The sequence below is a fragment of the Volvox carteri genome (genome assembly GCF_000143455.1).
Source record: "Volvox carteri f. nagariensis unplaced genomic scaffold VOLCAscaffold_42, whole genome shotgun sequence".
Taxonomy (NCBI): domain Eukaryota; kingdom Viridiplantae; phylum Chlorophyta; class Chlorophyceae; order Chlamydomonadales; family Volvocaceae; genus Volvox; species Volvox carteri.
In genome coordinates this window covers 1,117,195-1,143,916 of record NW_003307585.1, presented here as the reverse complement: position 1 = coordinate 1,143,916, position 26,722 = coordinate 1,117,195, and the positions used below count along the sequence as shown (strand labels likewise).

General features: G+C 53.3%; 4 protein-coding genes across 4 annotated transcripts; 3 read left to right on the top strand and 1 right to left on the bottom strand.

The window, feature by feature from the left end:
- Nucleotides 1-5,888: 5,888 nt before the first annotated feature.
- Nucleotides 5,889-11,033, bottom strand: VOLCADRAFT_106378 (uncharacterized protein). Its single transcript, XM_002954341.1, has 7 exons — nt 10,778-11,033; nt 10,235-10,378; nt 9,780-9,899; nt 9,138-9,239; nt 8,647-8,753; nt 8,147-8,221; nt 5,889-6,416 (listed from the first exon to the last, which is right to left on the bottom strand). The coding sequence occupies exons 1-7, from the start codon at nt 10,808-10,810 to the stop codon at nt 6,362-6,364; spliced, it is 636 nt and encodes a 211-aa protein (XP_002954387.1). The 5' UTR covers nt 10,811-11,033; the 3' UTR covers nt 5,889-6,361.
- A 512-nt stretch (nt 11,034-11,545) lies between these two features.
- VOLCADRAFT_95263 (uncharacterized protein) lies at nt 11,546-15,513 on the top strand (the record flags this gene model as incomplete). The annotated part of the gene is made up of 6 exons (XM_002954412.1): nt 11,546-11,679; nt 12,212-12,221; nt 12,576-12,702; nt 13,112-13,411; nt 15,028-15,148; nt 15,222-15,513. The coding sequence occupies 6 exons, from the start codon at nt 11,546-11,548 to the stop codon at nt 15,511-15,513; spliced, it is 984 nt and encodes a 327-aa protein (XP_002954458.1).
- A 1,192-nt stretch (nt 15,514-16,705) lies between these two features.
- VOLCADRAFT_118738 (uncharacterized protein) lies at nt 16,706-21,987 on the top strand (the record flags this gene model as incomplete). The annotated part of the gene is made up of 5 exons (XM_002954411.1): nt 16,706-16,889; nt 18,887-19,102; nt 19,312-19,577; nt 21,011-21,118; nt 21,844-21,987. Coding segments are annotated over 5 exons (918 nt in total), but the record flags the coding sequence as incomplete, so codon positions are not given.
- VOLCADRAFT_35136 (uncharacterized protein) lies at nt 21,907-24,423 on the top strand (the record flags this gene model as incomplete). Its single annotated transcript, XM_002954410.1, has 4 exons — nt 21,907-21,987; nt 23,683-23,806; nt 24,197-24,237; nt 24,340-24,423. Coding segments are annotated over 4 exons (330 nt in total), but the record flags the coding sequence as incomplete, so codon positions are not given.
- Between the last annotated feature and the right edge of the window lie 2,299 nt (nt 24,424-26,722).

Below are 26,722 nucleotides of genomic sequence, written 5' to 3'. Positions count from 1 at the left end.
CTGCTCGGCAATCCTTTCGCGGGGGTCGTCGACGAGGAGGCAAGGCAGCTGGGGGAGTTTGGGGTTGAGACGGGTTCTTGGTAGGTTGTAGGCTCACGCCCTGTTGGTGTTCACGGAGAGGTTCTTGGTTCTTCACCCTGCGGGGAACCTCTCCAAGAACCTCTCGGCCTCTTCTTCATCCTGCGGGGAAGAAGAGGCCGGCTGGTATCGCAGCTTTGGATTCTTAGGGCAGTCACTGTTGGGTTACTGTCAATTGGAGTGAGATAATGTATGTGTGTGTGCTTCTTCGCGTATGTTGCCGTGTGCATTTTGGTGCACCGTTGACCTCTCGCCGCAATATTGATGAAATAAGATAATAATAATAATTCATCGCGCGCTCTTCATGCTGGATGTTGGGATGTGTCTCGCCACCATCGTCGCATCACACCACAGGGCCATGCGCTCGCCCTTGTGGTGGGCTCGTTGAGGGTGCGGTGGGAACGCTTGGTTGCGTAATTTGGGGGACTTATGGGACCTGGGGGCTTGTTCCGAGTCGGAAGGTGCTGGAAGAAGAAGAAGAAGAAGAACACGATTGTGGCAGCGGTGTGGTCACTTTTATTCTGGGGTGAATTCTTTGGAGGGAGAAGGGGGTTTTGTCATTGGGGGGGGGGGTAAAAACGTTTCCGGTTCCCGCCGCAGCGTCCGGTGGGGTTTTAACTAGGATAACAGCAGCAGCTGCAAACACAACTCTTTACGCCTCAGGTTGTGGTCGCTGCTGGCGTCGGGTTTAGGGGTCATGGTTTTGGTTCCCTCTGCCGCTGCTGGGACGGCAACCGGGGCGTCAGCAGCTGCTGCTGCTCTGCTCTGCCAATGATGCTGTTGGTTGAAGAAACGTTATGTCACGGCTGTCCGTTTAGGTTTCTACTGCCTTCTGGTACTGGAGTTATTGTTGTTGCTGCTGCTGCTGCTGCTGCTGCTGCTGCAGCAGCAGCAGCACTAGGTCACACACACCGCTTGGTGTGCGCCCCGGTGGAACGGGAAGAAAAGATATTTCACGTTGGAACGAAGATATATTTCACCAGACGTCATGAAATCATGTTGATTGTTGCGATTGGATAACGATGGCTGTAGAGTGCATTAGGCCTGCACAGTTGAGTTTCTTGTGCTGTGCCGTACCGTGCTGTGTTGTGCTGTATTCGTTGATGTCATATATGTCATGGTGTGGCCATGCCTGTCGCGCATGCGATGGGATGGCAGGAAGTTGACGTTTATGAAGAATGGAAGCCGAGAAGAAGAAGAACACGTACAACTAGCAGTTGCAGCAGTCACAGAGCATGAAGAATCAAACTCATATTATATAAACTGTTACAGGATTTGACGTTGCCCATTGTCATCGTGGTAAAGTAGCTGACTCCTATTGAATCCGTTATCCAAGGCGTTTGTAGTGTATTGAAGTGTTGGGCCCGAAAGCTGGCCGAAACGGGTTAGGAGTTTAGGGGTTTGGGGTTTCGGAGAGGCGAGGGTGGTGAGTAATCAGACGTAACGAAATTACGCTGGCAGCATATTATTTGGCGTTGTGCGCACTTCGCAAATTGCATTGACTCGTAGTTAAGAGCTCGTGTCGGTTCACACCTTAGTTCCGGGAATCATTCGCCGATATGGTGTTATTATGTTGTTTTACTGAACTTTATGTTGTGTAAAGTGGGGATGTAACGCTCCGGAAGTCGAGTCGTAGCTAACAGTCCTATCGGTGGTGGTTATTGCTGCTGCGTGCCGCTTAGGCTGGTGCAAATTTGGCAAAAAGACCAGACTGGCCGCGCTGACGCTGTACGATACTTGTTCGGAGGGTTGAAGTTGTATGAATATCAGCAACGAGAGTTACGACAATCTTTATTTTTATTGTAATTGTAATTGTAATGTTACAGAGTGGGAGGCTTCTGGGCCGCTTTATCACATTGTCAGTTCTACGATTTATCATCTTATAGCACCGTCCACCACTACCACACTATACTTCGCCATACGAACTGTAAGTCCAAGGCGGCGGGTCCAGCCGTCTAGGACCCCTCCTCATCCATTCACCCGAACAACCGAAGAGACGGAGGGTTCGGCAATCGCCACCAATCTAGCGTGCGAATCTGGTCCATCAACTGCGACCTCAACTCCACATCTCAGCAGCTAGCCATAATCTCGCGCTCCCGACTAATTCGGGGGTCTCCGCAGGAATCGAACCCAGGACCTTAAACCGCGAATCACAGTAGTGTCAACCCAGACCAGACCTCTTTATTTAGTTCGGATGTGTAGCAAGTAACAAGATGCAAGTCTTTTTCATGTAAAATACATTCTGCATCGTCTGTTCTGCTCAAAAAGGACGTTGTAAGCTGTTGTTTGAATGTTTTTAGTTCACCTCGATTCTCAGTGTAGTGGTCATCCAATTATTGACATATTTTGATGTCTACAACAACAATCCTGTGTGACACATACAATCTGGAGATGTGACAGCATATATATCCAGCGGTACGGATTCTGTCTGTATTTCTAAATATGTGACATTTACAAAATTGTCTCATCACACAGCAAGAAAAAATCGTTTCATTCATCCGCGCGCAACACAACAACCCCGTCAAACAAACAAAGAACACACTCCACTCTCTTAGCGCTCTCTCTCTCTCTCTCTCTCTCTCTCTCTCTCTCTCTCTCCCTCTCCTATTTTGCACACGACACTCATCCCATCGTTAAGCTTTTCTGCAACCGTTTGCAAAGAACACTCGCGCATATATATATTGAAACATACGTACGTACCCACAAACCCCCAGATGTACCCATCAAACTGGCAAACCCTCCACACACCCTCGCTCTCACCCTCGTGCCATATCCGCCGTACGATACCGGTTGGTCTGCATCCGGCCGGTTTGCCCGTACGTCTGCCTACCTGTTCGTCTGTCAGTCGGTCCATATGCTTCATGTACCCTGAAAGTTCACTCCCGCACACTGTGCCGCACACATCGCTATAGCTGACATTAATCCCCACAGCACCTCCTCCCCCACTGCTTTTGAATTGAATCATCAAATTCAACGGTTCCGAACAGCTCATAAGATTTCATAAATTATTATTTATTATACAAGTTAGTTTAAGAAAAACGCGGTTGATCCGGCTCCCTCAAAGAAGAGCAGCAGCCCCAAGCCCACCATCGCCAGACGGCCATTGAGTCCCTCCGCTGCGGCTGTGAAGGGGCCCCACTCCTTGATCTGTTTGGGGCCCACCTTGTTGAACACCTCGTCAAGAGGAGTGCCCTGAAGCGTCAAGAAATTCCAAAATGCAAAATAATGCATTATGGTGTATAATTGTGTAAAACAGAAATCTTCACAATTTCTGTGAAAGATGTTAAAAGGACGGCGCCGCAAGCATGTATATGTCATTATGTTTTTGTTGATGTATGACGGCTCTCACCCGAATGGCTGGCGCGAAGGACGCCACGGTGACTGCCAGAATGACGACGAGTGCCTGTGCCGTACAGTACAACAGTGGGCAGGCGGAGCTATCAGAGAATTGTGTCAAGAACGTTGAGTATTGAGGAAAAATGTGCTAACCGGCTACAGCAACAGTTCCTGAGAAACTCGAAACACACACGCCGTGCATCCACCCCCCACTCCCCAACCCCGCAAGGTGGGGTTTGTAACCGGGGCCGGGGCCAAGGGTCATAGGGCCAAGGTTCATATCACCCATATGCCTCATCACTATTTGAATCGTACTACAAAACTCCCCCCATTTCCCCAGTACCCTACCTGCCCGGCGCCGCCCGACACCATTTGCGCAAACACGCTTTCCCCGGTTCTCAGCTCGTTGTTAATGGCCAGCAGGAACCCAATCACTGCGAGGGCATCCAACATGTCATCATTCTTAATATTTGCTCAGTTGCTCAGTAGTTTACGTTATTAATTTAAAAAACAATGATGACAGCGGTAGTGAAGTCCGTCACCAGTGAGTGGCGAGCAATGACGACTCAAAGCAACTGTCGACAAGCTACAGGCTAAGGGTGGCTGCATGTGTACGGCAAGATGTATGTATATACGGTAACATGCCGTATTACTCACTTGCCGCGCGGCCGTTGATGACCTCTGGTGCCAGTCCGGAGAAGCCCATGACTTGGTCAAACGTGAGACCGGCGGGTTTGCGGCGGGAGCTGTCCGTACGGCTGCTGGCACCGCTGTTGGCGCCGCCGAGGGGAAGCGGCGGCAGCTTGAAGCCCGCTGGGGGCCCCCCGGAGGTTCCGGACGGTTGGCGTGGCGCGGCGCTGCTGGCGCCGCCCGCAGTCCCACTCGCCGAGGCGGATGAGGATGCAGCACTGCTCCGGGAGTTAAGGGTTGCGGCCTGCGATGAACAGGAGAGGGGGTGGGGGGAGATGGGCGGAGCAGATAGGAGGAGGACAATAATGGTCAGGAGGTGGGGAAAGGTGAAGAGAATGAAGAGTCGAATGGGTTCAGAGCGATCGAGTCTTCAAAAATAAAAAAACTTCCCTCAATTAAACAAGGAAAAACAGAACACGCCGGATGCATGTGCAGGTATAGAGGAGGAGGGCATGGCAGTTGCTGCACAACGCGCCCCAGGAGGGTACCGAGGAGGGAGGTAAGGAAGGGAGGGGAAGGAAGCAGGGACAGGAGGTGGAGTATAGCCGATGGCGGTGGATGGAGGCCAGCGGCGTCTCCAGCATCGAGTAGGCATCGAGGTGTGGCGAACTAGGGCCAACTAGGGGATAAGGAAGTAACCTGTGGCGGCCAGGGATAGTGCAAGAGTAGGCCAGGCTTACCGTGTCTTGGGAACCAAGCAGGGAGTCCAGGGCCGAGATGGTCGCCTTCACCTGCGAGGGGATGGATTCGCAGATCCTGGCTAGACGCGCAAGGTTTTGATGTAGTGCGCCTGTGGTTGTTCATTATCGGCAATGGTAACAGGAGGTTCCATTCATTACAACGTTCGCTTGCAATACCTTGGCATCCTCATCGACGGAAGGCCGTTCGACGGTCGTCACGCTAGCGCCAGCCTCTTGCCCTGTAGATCGGCAAACTGAAAATCGGGTGCTTTTGCGGCAGTTTTGAAGGCGTGCTGGCCGCGACGCAGCTGCCCTATGTGCGCAAGGAAGTTGCAGCATTTTGCACTGTGTTACAAGGAAGTATTAATGTATAACAGCACCAATTAACAGAAATCGCAACGATGAGGGATAATTGACACGGCGAACACCTACAAGTCCGTGGGCGCCAAAGAAGCAAAAGGAGAGGCGGAGGGACGGTCGCGCCGAAACCAGGCGTTCGCGAAACCACACTTGTCTCACTTACCTAGAATTCAGTTGGTTCACTGAAATTGCTTCCTAATCACAGAGATCACAACTTTACACCTGTCCTTACGAGCTTTTGAACGCGATTTTGCACAAAATGCGAGATTCCCGGGCCGCCCCTGAAGCGCGCCAACCGACTTTTCCATCGCGCGTCTCCAATTCCAACACATCAGTCCATATTTGCTTTACGCCAGGTAGCAGCTCCGACGCACATACGAGAAGAAACTGTGCCCGGGCAATCTTGCGTTGCCAGGGCACCGGTCATTGCCAAATTACCGCTACACAAACGTGGATAGATCAGTCAATGTAGTAGTAATATGATTACGGGTCAACGTTGTTTTGCTGGCTGCTTACCTATGCGATAGTGACTTCGGCATGAGACACCGTGGCCGCGCATTTTGCATTGGACAAGACCGCAAGGCCTCCAAACCACTATATCTAGCCAGCCGAACAACAGGCAAAGAAATCTTTGAATTTTTGAGAAGACAGTCCAATAACCTTCTGCACGACGAGCCTGTGCGGTGGGGTCACGGCTGGGCCTCGCGATGCACAGTCGTCGCACACTTAGGGTGCGGCCCGTACCGCTCTTGTATAGAAGCGACACGGAAATTGAAATCCGCTTTGGAAGTTGGGCTGTCCCGTCTGGAGGACGTGTGCATCACAATTATGGCCAGCTTCCGCTCTCTCGCCCGAATCTCGGCTAGGTTAGACCTTACCACTACAACCGTCAACCACCAACTACCATAACCACTACACCGGGCCCCCTCTTCCTCTGTCCCGCCAACACCCACACAAGCATGTTTATCCCCCCCTGGGGAATGAGACACACGCCCGCCAACCGCCATCTTTTCCATACTACGACTGCCCTCGAGTTCCCTGACCCTTTGCATCAGTCCTTTCCATTTACATTTCACATGCGATACTTGCATGCATATAACCCCACGCACCCGGTAACTTACCAACCCAACGATAGGGCCCCTCCTCTCTCTCCCCCTTCCCCCCTTAATAAAACTAAAACACACACGTGCTTTCCCCCTCCCTGGACGCGGAACCCCCTAGGCCCCCACTTGAAACCTCCAGAGGTCCACCTCGATATCCACACTCTTTTGCCTGCAGGTCGGGTTTTAGGGTTGGGTTTTAGAGTTTTAGGGTTGGGATTTAGTTGATTTCCTTGGTCGGATTCACCAGAATGGTGGCCAATAGCACTAGCAACAGCGGTAGCAGCAGTAGCGGTGACAGCAGTACAGTGGTATTCCGCGTGGGCGTGGACAGCCCTCCATAATACACTCCTAAACAAAACCCCCTCCCTCCCTCCCTCCCTCCATTTACGACACTGCTGCCCATTACTCCCGCACTAGCTCTACCGGTATCGGGTCACGAGCCTGCCGTTTTCAGCAAGCTATCTGGGCTTCCGGCCTTTCACACCTCATTTTCTTCCCTCTTGATAACCTTCCCCCTCCCGATTCTTCACGACTACTTCCTTACCGTTCCATCTGCCAAGCCCGGGAAATGCTCTGGGTACAACGACTTCGCACCTTCCCCCCTGTTCACGGATCGGGTCTCAACAACGCCGTAATGGCTTCGATATCCTATCTCACATCCTTCACCTGCTCCCTACCCTGCTTCCTAATTCTCCTTCCTCTCTACCCTGCCCCTAATTACCTTCACTCTTTTGTAGTTCTTCTTTCCCTGCCCCTCATACGTTTACTCTTGCCCCTTCTTTTAGGCACCACGGAGCTGCATGCAGATGCTCCTGGTGCGCACGGTTTGGCGGGAGCCATATGTGGCCCCGACCCACGCACTGTTTTTTGTTTTTATTATGTCTTTTATTATTATTTCCCTAATTGCTCTCACCCCGTTACGCCTTTACTTCCTGTTATGCATTCGTTCATTGCGTCATCATTCCTTCATCCGGTACGACACTTCGCTTGTTTTTCCTTTCTTAAGCGTTTCCATTTCCTTTATTTTCCCTTCTCAGTCAAAATTTCAAATCAGCCAGCCAGCTACTACTTTTCCTCAGCAGCATTCGCATGTCTCCTTGTCCTTTATCGCACCCGGCTCACCTCTTTGCTACCCTTTTGTTTTTGCATGTGCCTTTTGCCACTACTTCTGCGGCCTGGCCAGGTGAGTCCAAAGGGTGGTTCGAGCTTCTTTGGTATATCGCGTTGGCGTCGGTAGGCTAGCCGGAATAGAATAGTCGGGTCGGTCGGGTCGGTCGCGCGTTTTAGTTTTTTTGAGGGGTTTGGAGGAGCACTTGCATACCGACAGCCTTTCAGTATCAGCAAATCAGCCTTTTTCTCCAGGCCAGCAACTTTAGGCCACCTTTACGACAGCACTATTTTACTCGCCGCCTTCACTACTACTTTTCTACACCTACTTCTTTACGGATTGGCTATACTATTCAGCTTTTTAATTCTGGCGGCTTAGGTAGGTAGGATTTCCGACATCAACGTCACTTCGTCATCCCGAGGTCACAGTCGTCACAGTCGCCACGGACGCCTTTCGGTCAGTTTTTACGTTTGCTACTCTCTTGCCCTGGCAGCAGCTTCAATCGTGTGTGGTTCGTCTTTCCCTCCCTCCCTCCGTCATCCCCAACTCACACACAGGAAGAGAGGCACCACACGACAATGAAAACCCCACACAGTCTCCCGCCGCCCACCAACTCTCCCATGCTGCTGCTGCTGCTGCTACTGCTGCTGTTGCCAACTGAAGCTTCGGAACTACCAACATCAAACTGGACATCCTCATTTTTCCCCATTTGTCCTATTTTTTTCTTAAGTGCAGCTTTTGATGCAGATTAGCATTTCCTGCATTCATGACTATTTCCTTCCGAAACGCACTTGTGGAATTTCATGGTGGCTGGGAGGTCGTATCTTAACTGAGCAACCACCTCCGCACTACCGGCTCCCAGCTCCCTGAGCGGCCCGGGGGGAAGCAGGGAGCACCCAGGGGGGCCGGGGGGGGGGTAAGACGAACCACTGACGAGTGAAGCACATACCAGAGATAGACGGACAGTCAAAGGATTAGGGGGGGGGGTTCAGGAAGGCAAAGCCCAAGTGAGATCGTATGTGGACTGGGGTTGAGGTTGGGAGTGGGGGTAGGAATCAATGACGGGATGATGCACCAAATGCACAAACGGGCTGACTGACCAAAGGCGACAGCGGTGTCGGCATCGCCTCCGGTGATGCAGCGCCGGCGGAGCTGTCGGCATCTTCCCACACCTGTACACGGATCCTCATCCCCCACATGTCACTTCAAGTGCCGCCAATGCGGCCGCAGCAGTGTCGCCTCTGGTGATGCACATACATACATACATACATACATACATACACAGTCGCACCTTTTGGCGGTCTTGGCGATGAATTCCCGTGTGGAGGATTTGTGAAGGGAATAGATGGAAGTGGTGGCGATGTGGAATGCGGAGCGAAGGAAGGCCAGGTCCACGCCCTAAAAGTACGACAAGAGGGGGGACATATCTGTGTTTTGGGAAGACTAAGTGTTGGGTTAGAGGAGGAAATTACGTGTTGATGATGATGATGATGATGATGCAAGAAGCAATAATCAACCGCCGACCTCCAAAAAGGGAGGGAGGGGCCCCTTGGGTTGCCGGATGGAGGTGGTGGTGGTGGTGGTAGGAAACACGTCAGTCCGTACCTCAGGAGTGGCAGGGAGGGGGGAGGAAAAGCGGGCGGGGGAGGAAAAGCGGGCGGGCGGGAGAAAGGAAGACAGAAGGCAGGGAGGATGTGGGAGAAAGGGCCGGAGGGGGTTGGAGACCGTTGGATGCTAGCTGCGGTGTACAACCACCGCCGGCCATACATCTCATTGTCGTACCTTTTGTTTGGTACCGAACGGCGGATTCATGATCACCACGTCAGCTCGAAGCCTGGGCAACTGCCTAGGTAGCTGCCGTACATCCGCCAGAAGAAAGTCGATCTGGGGTTGACACCCGGTGGGAAGGTAGGGGGAAAGCGTGTGGGGGAGGGAGGGGGTTTTTGTGCGGGTCGGGGGCTTGAGGGGGCTTGAGGGTGGTGGCGGAGGGCGCCGGGGGACGCTGGGGGCCTGCGGTGGAAGCAAGGTTTCCATTGGGGAGCTTGGGGAGAGGTTCAGGAGGAGGAGGAGGGGGAAGGGGGAGGAGGCGGAGGGGGAACGGGGAAGGGAGGAGGCGGGGACGGGGAGGGGGGAGAGGGGAATTCCATTCACGTGGTATCCAGCTCAACCTGGCAAAGAAAACACACACATATGTAACGTACACACATACATACGTACATATAGACAGACATGCACGTGTAACAAACCCTAAGTTGGACGACGGGTGTCAGTTAGTTTCGGTTGCTTTTCTCCTCGACTGGATCTTTTCACGCCGCAGCTTTTATAACCGTGTCATGCTCCTCCTCTTTGCAGCTTTTCTTCTTAACTTTAGAGCACAAGCACATACACACGCAGAAAACACGCACGCGTACATGTATGTCGTACCGGCAGCGGCTCCTCGTACTGCGCCGCGTTCTCCCCCGCCACTTCCAGCGCCTCCGCATCAATGTCCAGACCCAGCACGTGGCGGCTGCCCAGGAGGGCGGCACCGATGGACAACATGGCCTTTGGGAGCGTATGTATATATGTATGTATGTGTGTACGTATGTGTGTGGTAGGGGCGGGTGGGGGGGTGAGGGGGGTTCTGAGGGATACAAAGACACGCACAAACACATTCGTCGCGGCTCAGATCATTACAACACTCACAAGCTCACATTCAAACAGACAGACAAATAGACAGACAGGCAGACAGACAGAAATGGAATACCCACAATTCCACACTTGCACCGCAGTAGCAGTAGCACTAGCGAAATCGACATAAAATCAATGCAAGTCTCTTTCTTCCTGCCGAAGTGGAAAGGACGTAATGTACGAATGTACGGCTATAAGGAGTACCGCACCGTGCCGCAGCCCAGATCCACGACTGTACTGCCTGCCAGCTCATCGTACGACGAGTCTACGGCAAACAGCAATTGTGATGCGAGGTGGGGCCCCGTGGGATACTGCTCGAGCTCCACCTTGGGGTTGGGGAAGGGGGCAATGTCCTAGACGAGGGGATGTGGGGGAGGTTTGAACCGGGGGCAGTAGCGGCAATAGCAGGCGCAGCACCAGTGGCCAGAGAGCGTCAGGAATTCAGACGACAGCTATGGCAGTAGCAGGTCAGTAGCAAATGTGAGACCCAGAGCAATCAGATATACCAAGATTAGGGATTAGCGGCGGTAGCAACAACAGCAGCAGCAGCAGCGGTGTCAGCAGAAATGGCCAGGGGGCTACAGGACTTCAGTGAGGGTATAAGAAAACGTACGATCGGAAAGGCAAGGCAAAAGCAGCTGATTGGCAAGCATGGCCGGGGGCAAAAGTGGAAGTCCCGACTGCTGTACGGCAATGTGCCGCCGCAGTCGGTCAGCGCCAAGGCCGACAAGAGGATCGGTCCTGTGTTTTACCTGCATCAACGCGTGCAGCTCTTTGAGCTTCATTCTCTCGGGCTTTCCTATTAAATGAAGACGTAGTTCCGGAGCCCGAATTGTGCACCAGGTCGCTCTCTGGGATGTAAAGCTCAGAGATGCCTAAGGAGAGAAAATAATTGTTTGGCTAAGTTTGCTTATTAGTCCTACACCGTGTACGCTTTCGTCGTCAGTCATCGGGAGTGTCGTGGAAAATGGAAGCAGGACTAACACTCGTTAAACACAAGTGTAGCACAGCTGTATGAATCCGCTCGAACGCTTTCATCAACGGAAAGCAGACGAACATATTGCTGCGCAAGCCAACTTCTTGGCGGTTGGTCGTACGCTTCATTGCCATATATAATAATGGTTTTCTTCCTTCAACTTTCTTCACAAGTATTATTTTCTATAAATGACACGCGTTAAGTGTGCCAGGAATTTCTTCTGTGGTTGAATCCTTCTGCAGCTTGCATCGCTTGCAGGCAGCGCATCGCAAGCAGCAGAGCGACCGTGGTGGGCCGCGGTGCGCTCTCTCTCTCATACATATACAGTAACCGATGCACCATTGTCGCCATGCAACGCAACGCTATGGACCCTCTCAAAGGGCATCATGTCCCCGACGTCGGGTGGCTTCATCCATTGCCGCCCGCAGTCCATGGATGGCTCTTGTAGCTGGAAGGCTATCGCTGCCGCTGTTGCCCCTCTCTCTTCCACTAAACATGCACTGCAATGCCAGGCTGCTGCCTACGCCCAATCTGGTCCCGTTCCATGCTTGGGCAAAGCGCTGTCAGCGGCGATCTGCTACTGCTGTTGCAGTCACGGCTTCAGCCCAATCGCCACCTCAAGCGCCAGCAGCTCCAAGGGTGCCAGGGTCGCTGCCGCTGTTGGAGGATCTACCCAAGGTATGCGGGCATGGCACAGCATCGGACTCACGCAGTACGCTACGCCAGCCCCTTTGCACCCTGCGCAACATTATAAGTCAAGCTGTATACGGCATGTGACGATACAGGGTGCGTCCCCTGTCGTACTACACCAGAAAATTAACATAATGTACGACACAGCATGATCGCAATACATGGCACGTTCCTGATAGCTTCCTGGCGTGGGTTAGATCAACATGCGGCGGATGGTGGCAGGCGGTGGCGGCGGCAGGGTGTGGCAAACCGGTTGCGACCCCTGTCTGGTTGAATCAACCCATAACGCTAACGGCTCACAGCCCCTGCCAACCACCATCGTGCAGCCTCTTACGCGTACGCGGCCGGCGTTGCCGCACTGCTTTGCCTACCTTGTCCCGTTGACCACTTACTCGTAAAGTACAGCTGTTCACCGGTTACCCTTGTGTGCTCCTTTACATTCCCGAAAACATTTATCACAGGTGGACCTGGGGCGCAAGTTCGAATCTCACCACCGCCTTCTGAATGAATGCAATTCCAGGGTCCTGATGGTAAGAGGCGGGAGCTGCGTCCACCTCCTCGCTCCCCTTCCTGTCCTCTTCCACCCGACTCCTCCGCGCCGTAAGTACATACATACCTACATACATACCTACATACATACCTACATACACACCTACATACATACATACATACACACCTACATACATACCTACATACACACCTACATATACACCTATATATACACACCACATACACACGCGACACATTCACACCGACCTAACATCCCTTGTTTGTCGGGGTGTCCCGGGGTCTCATCCGCCTTCAGTAAATCCATCGAACCTTCCAATACCAACTCACGCCTAGCCCACGGCTCCCTTCCGTACCTGGTACGTCACTGCACTCAGGTGCGGTACTTGGGTAAGCAGGTGCTACTCGTACGGGAGCCAGATGACGTGGCTGCCGTACTCAGCCGCCGGGCGGATCGCTTCACCAAGCATCCACGCCAACAGAGGGTCAAGGCCTGGTTGGGAGGTACGGCAGCGGTTGGTTGGTTGGTTGGTTGGTTATCTGGATGGTTCTCGTGACGGCTATGGAGGGGTATGTAGGGTGCTTGGTGGGCAAGGGCCTCGGGGGCCCCAAAACACACACACACACACACAGACAACGACCTCCACACTGTACGGCACCAGCTGTCAGAAACTCTAACAACCAACCGTCAACCTTCAAGATATTAAATTGTTGAAGGTCGTCACACATTCCGGCAGAGTTGCCGGGAAACGTCCTAGCCACGTCTCAGCTTTTTAGATTCCCTTTTTAAACTCCCATCGCACCACCTTGTTGTCCCAACCTGATGCTGCTGCTGCTGCTGTTGCTGCTGCTGTTGTTGCTACTATCGTGCTGGCTTTACTGCCGTGCACTTCTTTTCCTGGCAATGCCGTAGCCGGTCTGGCGACACAGGCGGACCCGTTGGCCCACGCGGCGCAGCGGGAGACGCTGGCGCCCGCCTTCCGCGCCGATTACGTACGACAGCTCGACAGCGTCATGGCGGCAGCAGCGGCGCGACTGGCGGAGACGCTGCTCACGGGCGCTGTCGCGACGTCACAACCGCAACAACCGCAGCAACCGTTACGGTTGGACTTCCAGAATCTCTTCAAGCGTCACTCTCTAGATGTCTTGGGCCTGGCCAGTCTCCAAGTGGACTTGGGGCTCTTGGGCAGAGGGGTGGAGCAACCTGAAGTCGGTGCGTGTGGAAGGGGGGTGAGGGCAGGGTTGAGGGATGCGGATGGTTCACCCCTCGGTGTTTGACGCAGAGGACACACGGCAGCTCCCCCGGCTGAGGACTCTTCCTGCTTCATGGCCTGATTTGATTTCCTCAAAATAGAGTTTCCCCAGCCTCCTCAATGTTCCATGCATGTGTACGTGTGTGTGTGTGTGTTACATGGTTGGGGATGCGTGACCTCATATACCTCTAGAACTACCCGTACGAGCCCAAGGCCCAAGGGCAAAATACCTAAACACCTAAAAGCCACGGAGAAAAGGAAACACCGCACTGTCAATCCAGATTAGCGCCTAAAGGGGATAACTGAGTGAGCCCATGGTGAGCCCACATGCTCCAACATCCTCGCCAGACGTGCAGACTCCCATTTCATGGCCTCCAACACGCTCTGTTTTGATGATCGAATCCCTCTTCCGGGCGAATTCCATCATAGGCTGGGCATTCCAATAACACGAGTTTTTCATCCTCGACTTGGCTATTGGTGCCACAACAGCGGCAAAACTGCTGCTCCCTGGGGACATGGTGCTTGCCCCTTCGTGCCTGTTTGCCTCCAAATCCCAGCAAAATAAACGAATCTGCATTAGCTTACGATGTGCTAAACGAGGAATGAAAACCTTAGCATGTGTTGGCCACATAACGGCTGCGGCTCCCGAAAAGGGCAGCTCCATCCAGTGCTTATACTTCGTCATCTGTACTCCCGGGTACTCGCCTGCCGTCTTCCTGGCTGCCTGTCCGTCCGTTGCCCACGTCAGTCGGGCCCTATCTACTACGTGTATACATGAGGGTGCCGCCTATAGGTGTTTACTCAAATGTTTACTGATGTACCTGCCTGTAGGCACTTTCGCCCATCTCCACATTTGCCTGCACATATACCTGCCAGCATATATGCCTGCATACTAGGCAGATATCTGCATATCTCACTCCTAGTTCAGGCACGTCTTCATAGCCCTGAGGGTCCGCGTCACCCGGCAAGCCCATGAACTCCTGCAGTGCCGTCAGTTGGTCTAAATCTGGAACATCACTAACGTCCCCGGGCAGGTCAGCAAGCAAGGACCGGTGTGCTTTGCATGCTGTGCACTGGATAGACGGGCATTTAGATCACCGGCAAGCATCGCATCCTCTCCCAGCTGCCGCAGCTCGGAAATATCTTCTTGGATCCTTACAAAAGCAGCTTCCGCTGCTGCTGCTGCATGCGGTGCATTACTTGCACTTCCGGCTGGGTGCACTCTGGAAGTTTCGGGCACAAGGTAACAGGCCCCCACCAGGAGGCTGTTTCCTGACAGGAGGTTGACACGTACCCACAGAACCTCACAACCTGGAAGACTGTTGTTTTCCCGGACAATGGTAACCCCATGGGAGACGGTATCACGCACGTAAAGGGCAACCCGCCATAGTCAGCGCGTATGGCGTCTCTGGACCTGTGCACCCGCATCAGACGGAAACCTTCAAGGGACACGTCGCTGTCTGGCACTGCATCCGTTAGGTGTGCTTCGGTAGCAATGATGAGATCATGGCTAGTCACAAAAGACTTAATTCCGGCACGGTCAAGCTTCAAAACACCTGCCTCCAACAACCTACAGACATTCCACAACAAAACCTTCAAACCTCTTGGCCCTCGGCTCGCGTTCTCCTAGTCATCCACTTCAGCAGGCAGGCCTGCAAACCGGTTAGCACTAGTGAGCTTGCCAGCCTGGTCATAAGGTCGGTGATCAGCTCTGCTGCTGGGCCCTGCACGTCCCTCCCTGCTTCTAGTTGTTCCCTCATCGACCCCCAGACCTTGCTGGCCAGTCCCACCATGGCCGTCTCGATCCTGGTCCTTGGAACCCCTCCGCCCTGAGGTGGTAACGAAGCCGTCAATATCCATGGTGCGGCCGGCGGCAGAGCTGGGCCTCGGGTCACGGGGTGCTGGCGCCTGGTTGTGGGACCGGTCGAGCCTACTAGGTGATGCTGAGTACATGAGCCCGTATACTGGCTCTGTATGTGGGTATTTGCCACCTTTCGCTTTCACGGCACTCAGTGAAGCCACGGGTGCTTCTCGGTTCTTCAACCCCAGCTGCTGTCTGTAAGACGGCGGAGCTAGTGGTGGGGCGGCTGGTGACGATGCCATTGGCATGGGAGGTGGTGGTGGTGGTGGCATGCTGCCACCGGTGGCGGCACCACCGCTACCAGTAACACCGACTCCGCCAGCACAGCCCTTGGAAGGCATATTTACAGCGTCGTCATCATTCTCAGCATCCATCTCCCCACCCTCTCCACCGTCACTGTCGTCGTCACCGTACTGGCTTGGGCTCGGCCTCTTCTTGTAAAACAGTTCAGCCCCGTTATGCCACATGGGGATCCACTGCTTCACGTTAATCACCTGCCACATGGGCCATAGCCTTGATCTTTCTGCCCGCCCTTCCTTGGTGAGTGAGTCATCTACCCGGAGACCCAACCTTTCAGGTCAGGTGCGGCTTTGAAGAATTTTACCCGGTCCTTCCACCTGATGTCAATGAGCCAGCTCTTCGTGCTGCGATCTGGCCTCTCAGTGCGAGTGAGGAGACCGATATCCAGCACGTGCAGGCCCAGCTCGGCGAGGCAGGCCTGGATGCTGGCCTCATCTTTGTTCCTATCGGTCGTGATAACGATGCTGTCCCAATAAAAGAACCGATTGCTGCTGATCAGTCAGCGGGCATCCATCGTGATGCCGCTCAGGTCAGTTTCCAGTTTACTGACCTGGCCCTGGAAGTCGATGATCTCCACGTGGGGGAGTTGTTGCTCATTTTTCAGATGGAGCACCTGGTCTCCGAGCTTCCTGAAGTCCCCATAGATGGCTAGGAGCATGCCAGCAGTGATAGGGCCATCTGGATTGCCCCACGCTCTTGCCAGGTACTCTGTATAAATGTTGTCCATTCTGTATTGCAATTTTGAGGTCGGATTACACCAGAAATTTCAGCAAGGCAGGACCACGGGTGTTGGCGGCTTGCAGCACTGCTGGTTCTATACTATGTGCATCTCTACTATTTCTATTTCTATTTCTGGAATGCCATGTGAAGTCAAACCGGCTCATTATATGATCATCCGAGAGGAGCAACGATGAGGACAGCATCCAGGCCTGCCTTCCCGAGCTGGGCCTGGCCACGCTTGACATCGGTCTCCTCACTCGCACTGAGAGGCCAGATCGCAGCATGAAGAGCTGGCTCATTGACATCAGGTGGAAGGACCGGGTAAAATACTTCAAAGCCGCACCTGATCTGAAAAGGTTGGGTCTTCGGGTAGATGACTTACTCATCAAGGAAGGGTGTGCTGAAAGGTCAAGGCTATGGCCAGGTGATTAAGGTGAAGCAGTGGATCCCCATGTGGCATAACGGGGCCGAGCTGTACTACAAGAAGAGACCGAGCAGGCACGCACCAGTGCTCGACCCAAGCCAGTATGGTGGCGACGACAGCGACGGTGGAGAGGGTGGGAGAAGGTGGAGAGATGGATGCCGAGCATGATGACAATGCTGTGAATATTCTTTCCGTGGGTGGTGCAGAGTCAGCGTTACTGATAGCGGTGGCACTGCTGTCGGTGGCAGAGACACAAATGGCAAGAGTACCGCTTCTTGGCACTATTGCCGCTGCTGCTGCTGCTGCTGCTGGGACTTCAGCAGTCCGCAGTCTGCAGTGAACATGCCGCCATCACCATCTCCCATGCCAATGGCGTCACCATCAGGAGCCCCACCACCAGCTTCGCAGCCTTACAGGCAACAGCTGGGGGTGAAGAACCGAGAACCCCCCTGGCTTCACTGAGCGTAGTAAAGGTGAAAGGGGGCAAGTACCCACGCACAGAGCCAGTATGTACTCAGCATCACCTGGTAGGCTTGACCAGACCCGAAACCAGACACCAGCACCTCATGATTCGAGACCCAGCTTTGTTGCCGGCCCCACCATGGATATTGACAGCTTTGTTACCGCCTCAGGGTGGAGGAGTGCAAAGGAACAGGATTGAGACAGCCGTGGCGGGATCTGGTCGGCAAGGTCTGGGGGTTAATGAGGGAACAATTGGAAGCCGGGAGGGACATGCAGGGCGGCAGAGCGGATAACTGGCCTCATGACCAGGCTGGCGAGTTCACTGCTGACAGGATCGCAGACCTGCCTGCTGAAGTGGATGACTAGGAGAACACGAGCCGAGGTCCAAGGGGTTTGAAGGTTTTGTTGTGGAATATTCATGTTAGGGTTTTAGGGTGTTTAGGGTTTTAAACTTGAAGGAAGCAGGTGTTTTTAAGCTTGACCGTGCCGGAATCAAGTCTTCTGTGACTAGCCATGATCTCGTCATTGCTACCGAAGCACACCTAATGGATGCAGTGCCAGACAGTGACGTGTCCCTTGAAGGTTTCCGCCTGATGTGGGTGCAGAGGTCAGGAGACGCCATACATGCTGACTACAGCAGGGTTGCTCCTTACGTGCGTGATACCTCCTCCCATGGGGTTGCCATTGTAACAACAATCTTGCAGGTTGTGAGGTTCTGTGGATACGTGTCAACCTTCTGTCAGGAAACAGCCTCCTGGTGGGGGCCTGTTACCTTGTGCCCGAAACTTCCAGAGTGCACCCAGCCGGAGGTGCAAGTAATGCACCGCATGCAGCCGCAGCAGCGGAAGCTGCTTTTGTGAGGATCCAACAAGATATTTCCGAGCTGCGGCAGTCGGGGGAGGATGTGATGCTTGCCAGTGATCTAAATGCCCGCCTATCCAGTGCACAGCATGCAAAGCACACCGGTCCCCGCCTGCTGATCTGCCCAGGGACGTTAGTGGTATTCCAGAAATAGACCAGCTGTCGGCACTGCAGGAGTTCATGGGCTTGCTGTGTGACTTGCTGGGTGACGCGGGTGACGCTGGGTGACGCGGCCCTCAGGACTATGGAGACGTGCCTGAATGTAGGAGTGAGGACCTCGTCTGCAATTTTGCTGGGCGCCAGTTGGGTGCCCTGTGCTGGTCACAGGGACTGCTGGTATTAAATGGGCGTGTTCTGGGGATTTGGAGGGTCGTGTGACCTTCCCAAAGGGTGAAGCAGGCGGGAGCATGATCGATCTTTTTTGTTGCTTCAGCCAGTGTTCTCCATCCTGCCTTTTCGATGCGGGTGGTTGAGCTGCTCGCGCCAGATGGTTGGTTATCCCGACAGTGCATGTGTGGTGCCACGTATGTACGACATGCCCATGGCAACCCAACTGTAATGAGGATGAACCGCTTCACTATTCTCATATACTTATTCGTTGATAATATAATTATCACTCGTCTCTGTAACTCGTTATTCGCCATCGGGCCCACCCTAACACCGTTTATGCTTTGGCATACTAAGGGTTTTGTCGAGCACAGTCATTATACACGACGGCTCACAACCCTCCATCCGGTCATGTGCCTTAACGACCACGCGCACGACATCAAGCACTAACGAATCCCAACGAATCCCAACTATCTGCAGCTGTCGCACCCGTCAACGCCGCGTCCACCACCGCAACCGAGACTGTGCCATACGACCTTATCTCCGTACTCACGGACATCGAGAATGCAGCCCTGTGGCTGCTGCTGCAGCTACCCATACCAGACCATTTGCTGCCGGGGTACGACAAGTATATGGCCAACATTGCCACGCTGGATGAGCTTGTGTATGGCATAATTCGGCGGCGGCGAGAACGCGGTACGGCAATGGTATACGGGCGTAAGGGTGTACCGGTGGTGTCTTTTACTCTTTTGTGTCTGATACGTGACTGCATTCTCATGCACTTTCCCTCCCGCCACTGGCCCCTCTTCCTCCCCACCTGACCAACCGCACAACCAACCGACAGCCTGCCTCTCTACATGCCTGCCTACGGTCCTGCCTGCCTGTCTGGCCCCCACCCTACACAGGCGTGTTGGATGGGGACCGAGATCTCTTGGCGTTCTTGCTGCGAGCCCAGCAGGCGCAAGTACGGCAGCAGCAGCAGCTGCAGCACCAACACCAGCAAGAGCGGCATCCTAAGCCAACACATCAGCTGGCTGCACAGCAGGGTGATTGCCCGCATGCTGCTGCTAGCAGCAACATTATTGGTGCCGTAGGTATAGGTGGTAATGATGCAGCTGCTACTGCCATTACTGCTGAGTCCAGCATAACCGACAAGCAGATTAGGGACGAGGTAAGTTGAGGGCCAGCGGCAGCGTACGGCAGCGTACGGCGGGTTTGGGAGAATAGGAAAGGATGGGACAGCACAGCAGGTAATGGAGTGTGCGGGCTGCAGATCGCTCTTGCCATGACAAGGAAGTTGCTCCGTTGGCTACCTGTCCTTTTTTGTCACATTGGTTTTGGCGCGAAATAAGGGGCCGTGTCCTCCGTTGTTGCGTTGGTATCGAAGTGAGGAAAAGGGGCCGTTGTCCTTTTCCAGGACATGGTCACATTGATTTCGAAGCTTAAGGGACCGCGCTGTGTCCAGCGATTTTTTTTGCGGAATAATTCCGAATTCGGAATAAAAAATGTCCGTTGTCCTGGAAATTAGGAATAGATCCTGTTCCGATCCGGTCGTACGGTCCGTACAAGCTCATTCCTCCAGCCAAAAATGGGCAAAGCCGCTAGAATCTTACAGGAGACATACATCATAGCACTTCAATGCCATGGATACTGTTAGAAAGGTCACACCTGCGAGTCAACGAGGAATATTTCTGACCGGGCCAAACGCTGCAAAATAATCGGATCCGAAGCTCCCAAAGCGTGGCAGGCCATTAAACTTCACTGAAGCCATTAGCGACGTTGATGAAGACGGTGTAGAGGTCGTAGGCAATGTGAACGCAATGCTGCAGCCCGCCGACGACAATGACGCCACTCCGGTTGTCAACAGCGAGTTGGCTAGACGTCAACGTTCGCCATATGGACAAAATCGCGATGGGCCAGGAAACACGGGTGTCGAGGTCGCCGGGGTCGCTTTTGCCAACGGCGCTGCAGCTAAGACTCCTAACCCCACACGCTGTGGCGCAAAGATGATCTATTCTCTATTCGATCAGTGCTTGAGTAGGGGTTGCTGGTTTGTGTTTGCTTGGGCTCTGCAAGACCTTGGGATCAGCAGTCGCCCGTGCAATCGGGCTTCCTGTCAAAGCGCCTAAGTGCGCACCGCTTCCTGGCGTGTAAGAGACACCTTTCTGAAGAGATTGTGGTGTGTGCATGTTGCGACATGCCCCAAACCCGGCTTTTGTACGAACTAAACTGTAACTCATGGGGGGAGTCTGGGGGGGCGGAGCCCCCTCCCAGCGCCTTACAGATTAGGAATATTTTTATTCCCGCGACTAAAAACCTATTCCTCCGTTCGGACTGGAAAATTGACGGGCAAAAATGAAAAAAACACTGGCTGTGTCACTTCCCGCTGCGCCATTTCCTGCTTGCATTGCCTTTCGTGTGCCGCTACCTGGCTTTTGTGTGTCTGTCTGTTTGTCTGTCTGTCTCTGTGTTTCCCTCTGTGTCTCTCTTTCTTTCTTCTCCAGTTTCTGCTGCGCAGCTAAATCCACTGCGTCCCCACCAGTCCCAGAAAACCCATTCCCGCCGGTCAGCCCCTCTCCACTTCCCCCCTCTCCCTTCTCACAGCTAGTCACCATGTTCTTCGGCGGCACAGACACCAGTGCTCTCGCGCTCACTCTCACTGCCTACCACCTGGCTCACTGTCCTGAGGCGCAAAGGGCGGCAAGAGCAGAGGTGTGCCCGTGTACTGCTCCCCTTGTGTGTATGCATGTGGTGTTTGTATGCACTTCCATCTCCATCTGCTGTGTGCGTATCTATGCTTGTGCACCTTTGTATGGCTAAGTATACTCCAGCAGGCGCTATAGCTGTGGTTCAGAGTATTGCGATGTTGGGACTCATCCATAGAAAACATGTGAGTGTACATGCATGTCTGTTTAGATGCTTGCGCATGCACATGCACATGTGTACGTAGATGTGTAGGGGTGTATATGTATGTGTACATATCTATGTGTGTATGTGTATATGTGTATAAAATATAGGTCAGGCATTACTGGTAAAGCACACACTGATGCCCCCTGAGGTTCCAGGATCGAGACCTGTCAGGGTTGAAAATCCTTCCGATGGTGAAAGGTAGAAGTGCCCCTAGTTGATGGACAGTGGTGACCTGGGATAAAGTTGACCTGCAAGCTGACCAGGAACGAAGTTGAGTCCCCCTTGATCTGGCAGATTCCATTGGATGCCAGTAGTGGGTGCTGAACCTGAGCGATCCACTGAGAAGTTGGCTAGGGTGACTGGATGAGGGTGCCCCGAAATACCGGGGATGGCAGTGTCTGCCAGGTTGCAGCCACAGGGTGAAGATATGAACCCTCTGTCCCACACATATGTGTGTATGTACATGTGTGTGTGTGTGTGAGAGAGAGTGTGTGTGCACACGGCCACTGTTGCCACTGCCGGTGCAGGTGCTGGAGGTGCTGGGTGGCAGGTCGGTGAGGGAGCTTCAGTCAGATGCTGTTCAGCGGCGACTGCCCTTCCTGACCGCTTGCCTTAATGAGACGCTGCGACTGTACCCCGCGTTGCCGGAGATCACCCGGCTGGCCCAGCAGGTGGGGACGAACAGACATAGACAGACAGACAGACAAGCTTCGACTTCTCAAAGCGAAGTATGAGTGTAGAGATAGGCGAGTAGTTATTGTGAAGGAACTGCCGTGGTGTGTGGAAGAAGGCTGCATGCATACATCCCAGTATGGCAGGGTCGCACAGGCGCATTGGTTTGGCACCGGGAACGAACGGATCTGTTTAGAGATGGTCCGACAAACTGCTGTGAGGGTGCCTCGGCAAGTTCCTGGACCTTGTGCATCGACTACTTAGGAGGCCGGATGTGGCCGGCACTGATGTACACATTCTCTGTGCTTCAGTCAGATATGGGCCAGCAGTCTCTTGTGATAAGAGTTCCGATTTCTTCTTCACTGCGGCAATGGCTGGATTGACCACTGAGAGAACGAGTAAGGGTCGGCAACCAACAGCTACACCCCAAGGGGTTACAGGCACAAGAGACTCTACAGGGGCCGATAGAGAGGCACCCTCCCAGCAGTTTGTCAGACCATCCGAACAGATCCGTTAGTTCCTGCAGCATGGGGAAAACTCCGTGACTTTTACACTCCAGCAGCACGGTCTATGGATTTTAATGTTCTCTCCTACCCAGCTTGCACACATGAATCTCTTACAGGTTGCCATCGCATGCATGCCCACCTGTATGCCAGACTGATCGAATGAGCGCCTGCAAATGACACTTTGGTTTAACACTAACTACTGCTCCATGTCGCCAGTGCTACCCGTACACCACAACTTCACTGCGCGTGTACATTCTCTTACTGCCATGCTTCTCATTAGAATGGGTACACAGAAGCCTCTCTTGCTGCCTTCAGGCTGATAATGGCTGCTCGGAAACTACGAATGGGGCTTTTCCACGCTCAGTAGCAGAGACACGCGCGTCCAGTGAAAGATTTTTTCCTGATGCCCAATTAGGAAAACGATCTACTAGGGAGGATTCAGCTTTTTCCTCGTGTTGGATAGGCGGCCTCCAACAATCAGCATGCCCGGTCGCCCACCGGCGGGGCCCCATTTGCTGAGGAGGATCGGCCTATCATTACTATCGGCTACTAGTGCAACTTTCACAATGGGTTGGTGTTGGGAAGGAGGTTTCACAAGCCGTTGTTCCTACCCAGCCAAGCTAGCGGCTGGTGACTTAGCTACTGTAACACAACAGAGCAGGACTGAGCAATAAACAAACATGCAGGCAGTGAGGTGGACAGACATAGATAGACAGACAAACCGACAGACAGGCAGATAGATGGACACGCGGGCTACATGCAGGCAGAGAGGGCACGTGGCAGATAGGTGTATGTACTTTTAGTAGACGGACATACGGACATGCATACACGCATATGCACGTTGGAGCTCATCCTCGCTGTGTTTTGACGTAGGCTATGTTCCCTAAGAATGTAGGCTGGCGGACGGACGAGCAGGCGGACAGACATACATACCGGCATGCAGAGAGCGGATGGGATCATGAAGTGACTTTTATGCGTTTGGCAAATTTCCATGAGGGTATAAATACATTAGCCAACCGTTATTCTTCTTTTTATATGATCATTTGACTTGTACTGTTGCTGGTTACTTAGGGTTTTGCGTTTCTTCCAATATTGCTATCTGTTCCGGCCTTGGCATTGCTCAACCACCACCACAACCACCACAGTAACAACACTGCCGCAACCGCTGCATCGAACTACCAACTGCAGGACGACGTATTGAGCGGCTACCAAGTGACCCGTGGGTCATCAGTCGTCGTGTCGCTGTACTCCATGCACCGCCATCCCGCCATCTGGCCGCGACCCGACGAGTGGTTGCCGCAGCGCTGGATGGGTGAGGGAGCCTGGCGGCACGCCTACTGGCCCGCGGGTCAGTCCGCACAGGAGTTGGGGCCACGGCAGGTGCGAGGCAGTTTACTTCCGTTGCATGAGGCCATAAATAACTTGTTAACAACATTAGTTAGCAGCATCAACGGTGCAAATATTGTGACATTGTACGCGGCCCGTATCCGACATTTGGCACATGTGGGGAAGTGCCAAGGAAAAGACAAAGCATCAGTTTGTGAGTTTTGTAAGACTTGGCGAACGTTTAGAGGGAAATGGCATTGCTGCAGCCTTTTGTTTATTTGTGGGTTATGTGTATGTGTATGTCTGTCTGTGTCTGTATCTACGCCTTAGAAACATCTGCGAATTTTGCATCGTACCTAACCTGTACTGTACGGAGAGGCCGCTGATGATGATGCAGAGGATCGGGGCCCCAGGAGCGTCTCACCCTCACCTCACCTCACCTCACCTCACCTCACCTCACCTCACCTCACCTCACCTCACCTCACCTCACCTCACCTCACCTCACCTCACGCCCCGCAGCCCAATGCCTTCCTGCCTTTCGGTGTGGGCCCTCGGGGCTGCATCGGCCGCAACTTCTCGTTGCTGAATATGCAGGTAACTGTATGTATGTGTGTATGTATGTATGTATGTATGTATGCTGTTACAGGGTGTTATAGCTTCACCTGCGGCCCCCTTTCCCGAGGCAGTTCCCTGCTCTACCCTCTAGCAGGCTAGAGGGGCGCCCTGATCCGTTCACCCCATCCGACTTCAAAATGTATTCGTTGGGTTCAGCAACTCACCACCAGCATCCAACCAAATCTAGCGGATCAACGGCGCCACAACTTAAGTTCCTGGCCAGCTCGCAAATTGCTATAATCATGTCCTTCACCGTCCACAAGATGGAGGGCCACCTCCCAATTTTAACACCCTTCACACATCGCGGGTTCGGCAGGCGGATTTGAACCCGGAACCTCCGGGAGCAGAAGTCAGGCCTTAACTTCTGCCAGCCACCTGCTTAGGGTTTCCCCGTTTCCCCGGGTGTATGTATGTGCAATATTTATGCGCATGCGTGCATGTGCGTCTTGGCGACGGTGTGTGTGCGCGCGTGCATGTGTGTGCGTGTGTATGTATGTGTGCATGCGTGTGCGTGTATGTGTCTGTGTGCGTTTTTTAGATGGCCATTTCGTGCGCGTGAAGGTGCAACTGGAAGGACGTCTACGCGGGGTTGTACGGCAATATCCTGGAATGTGTTTACCTACTGTTGTGTGTGCATATCTGTGTACGCCATGCACGTGCTTACATGTGTACGGCAAGGAACAAGGAGCTCAAGGGAACCTTCACGGTGACCACCTTCCCGGAGATCGCCCCTCCTTTCATTTCTATTGCTTTGCCTTCCCACGAACATCAGCCACTGGCTTCCCTTAACAGTTTTCCCTCTCGTAGCCTCTTTCCCACCAAAAGCTAACAACTATATTCCTAACAACTTCCCGCCAGCAATAACCGTCAACTAATTCTGTTCTCCCGTCCCTGTTTCGTCCGCCGGCGCACTCGCTCTCCATGGTTCCTGATGCCCAAGATGACTCTGGCGGCGCTGCTCTCCTCCCTGGAGCTGGTTCCAGATCCAAAATGGGGTTCGAATCTGGATCCGAATCTGGATCTAGGGAAGAAATCCGCCGCGGCCTCTTCCCTGGATTTGGTGCAATCCGTAGTCATACGTGTCAAGGGCGGCATGTGGTTGGGAGTACGGCCGTACGGCAACTGACAACGGGAACCGTGCGTCAATCCGTAGCTACTAATACTGCTCCTGTTGATGCTGTTGGAGGAATGGCGACTGTCACGGCAGGTGCCCTGTGCAGCGAATACGTACATAATATAGATGCCCCCGTGTGCGTGGGTCACGGCAAGTCCTGAACTGACCCACGGGTCAGTCCCTAGAATTTGTTAGCCGCTAGAATGTTCTGCAAATATGTATCGGTCATGTAGCGGGTTAGCTTGCATGGTCACCCATCTACCTACCTGCCTATCGGTGGTGGCTGGAAAACCAGGAAAACGCGTATCGAGGAGGCGGAGGCCACGGTTATTGATTTGGGCGGCTCGGCTCGCCGCGGGAGGGGAAAGCCGCGGGCGGGGAAAGCCGTAGGGGCACTGGGCAGCGATATTATCAGCGGCGCTACTAGCCGCATGGCTATCCTGTGAGTGCCGTACAGGTATACACACCATCACACAGGGACCCTGATGTGGACTAAGGTTGACCTAGGTCAAGGACACCCTTTAATGCGAGAGGGGGGATAGGTGTAGTATCCCGGAGGGCTTATCACGGGATCTGCATCCGGCGATTGGTACTTTTTTGAAGTCGTGATATGACAGCAGGTACCTCGGCCAACAACGAATGAGACTAAAAACTTGCTTAAAAGGTCAGAGGAGGCATTTCCCGACATATCGACGTTGCTGGATGGTCTCTACGCAGAACACAATTCATGTTAAGGGGGGTAGCGGCTGGTCTGGATCTCTAGTTTTAAGCCCGGCTGGTCCACTGTAATAAGATCCATCCTTTCGCTCATTTATCCCGCTCCGCATGCGGTATTTCCTTTTTCGTGGCTTTTAGACGTTCAGGTCTTTTGCCCTTGGGCCTTCAGCTTGTATGGGTAGTTTTACAGGTATTTGGGGTCACGCAACCCCATGTAACACACGCACACATATCACACGCTCTAGCAGCACTTTACATAGATTAATAGACATGATATACATACAAATTATGCAGGACCATCAGCATATACATCATCTCAGGCCGTACAAGATCAGAACCGGGCCGAGCGGCAAAATCTGCAGATGACATGCAGTGCACGCCCAACCTTAAAAGTATCTTGTCAATGACAAGAGAATTATCTGGAGTCAGATTTTTATGAATTATAAAAAGATTTGC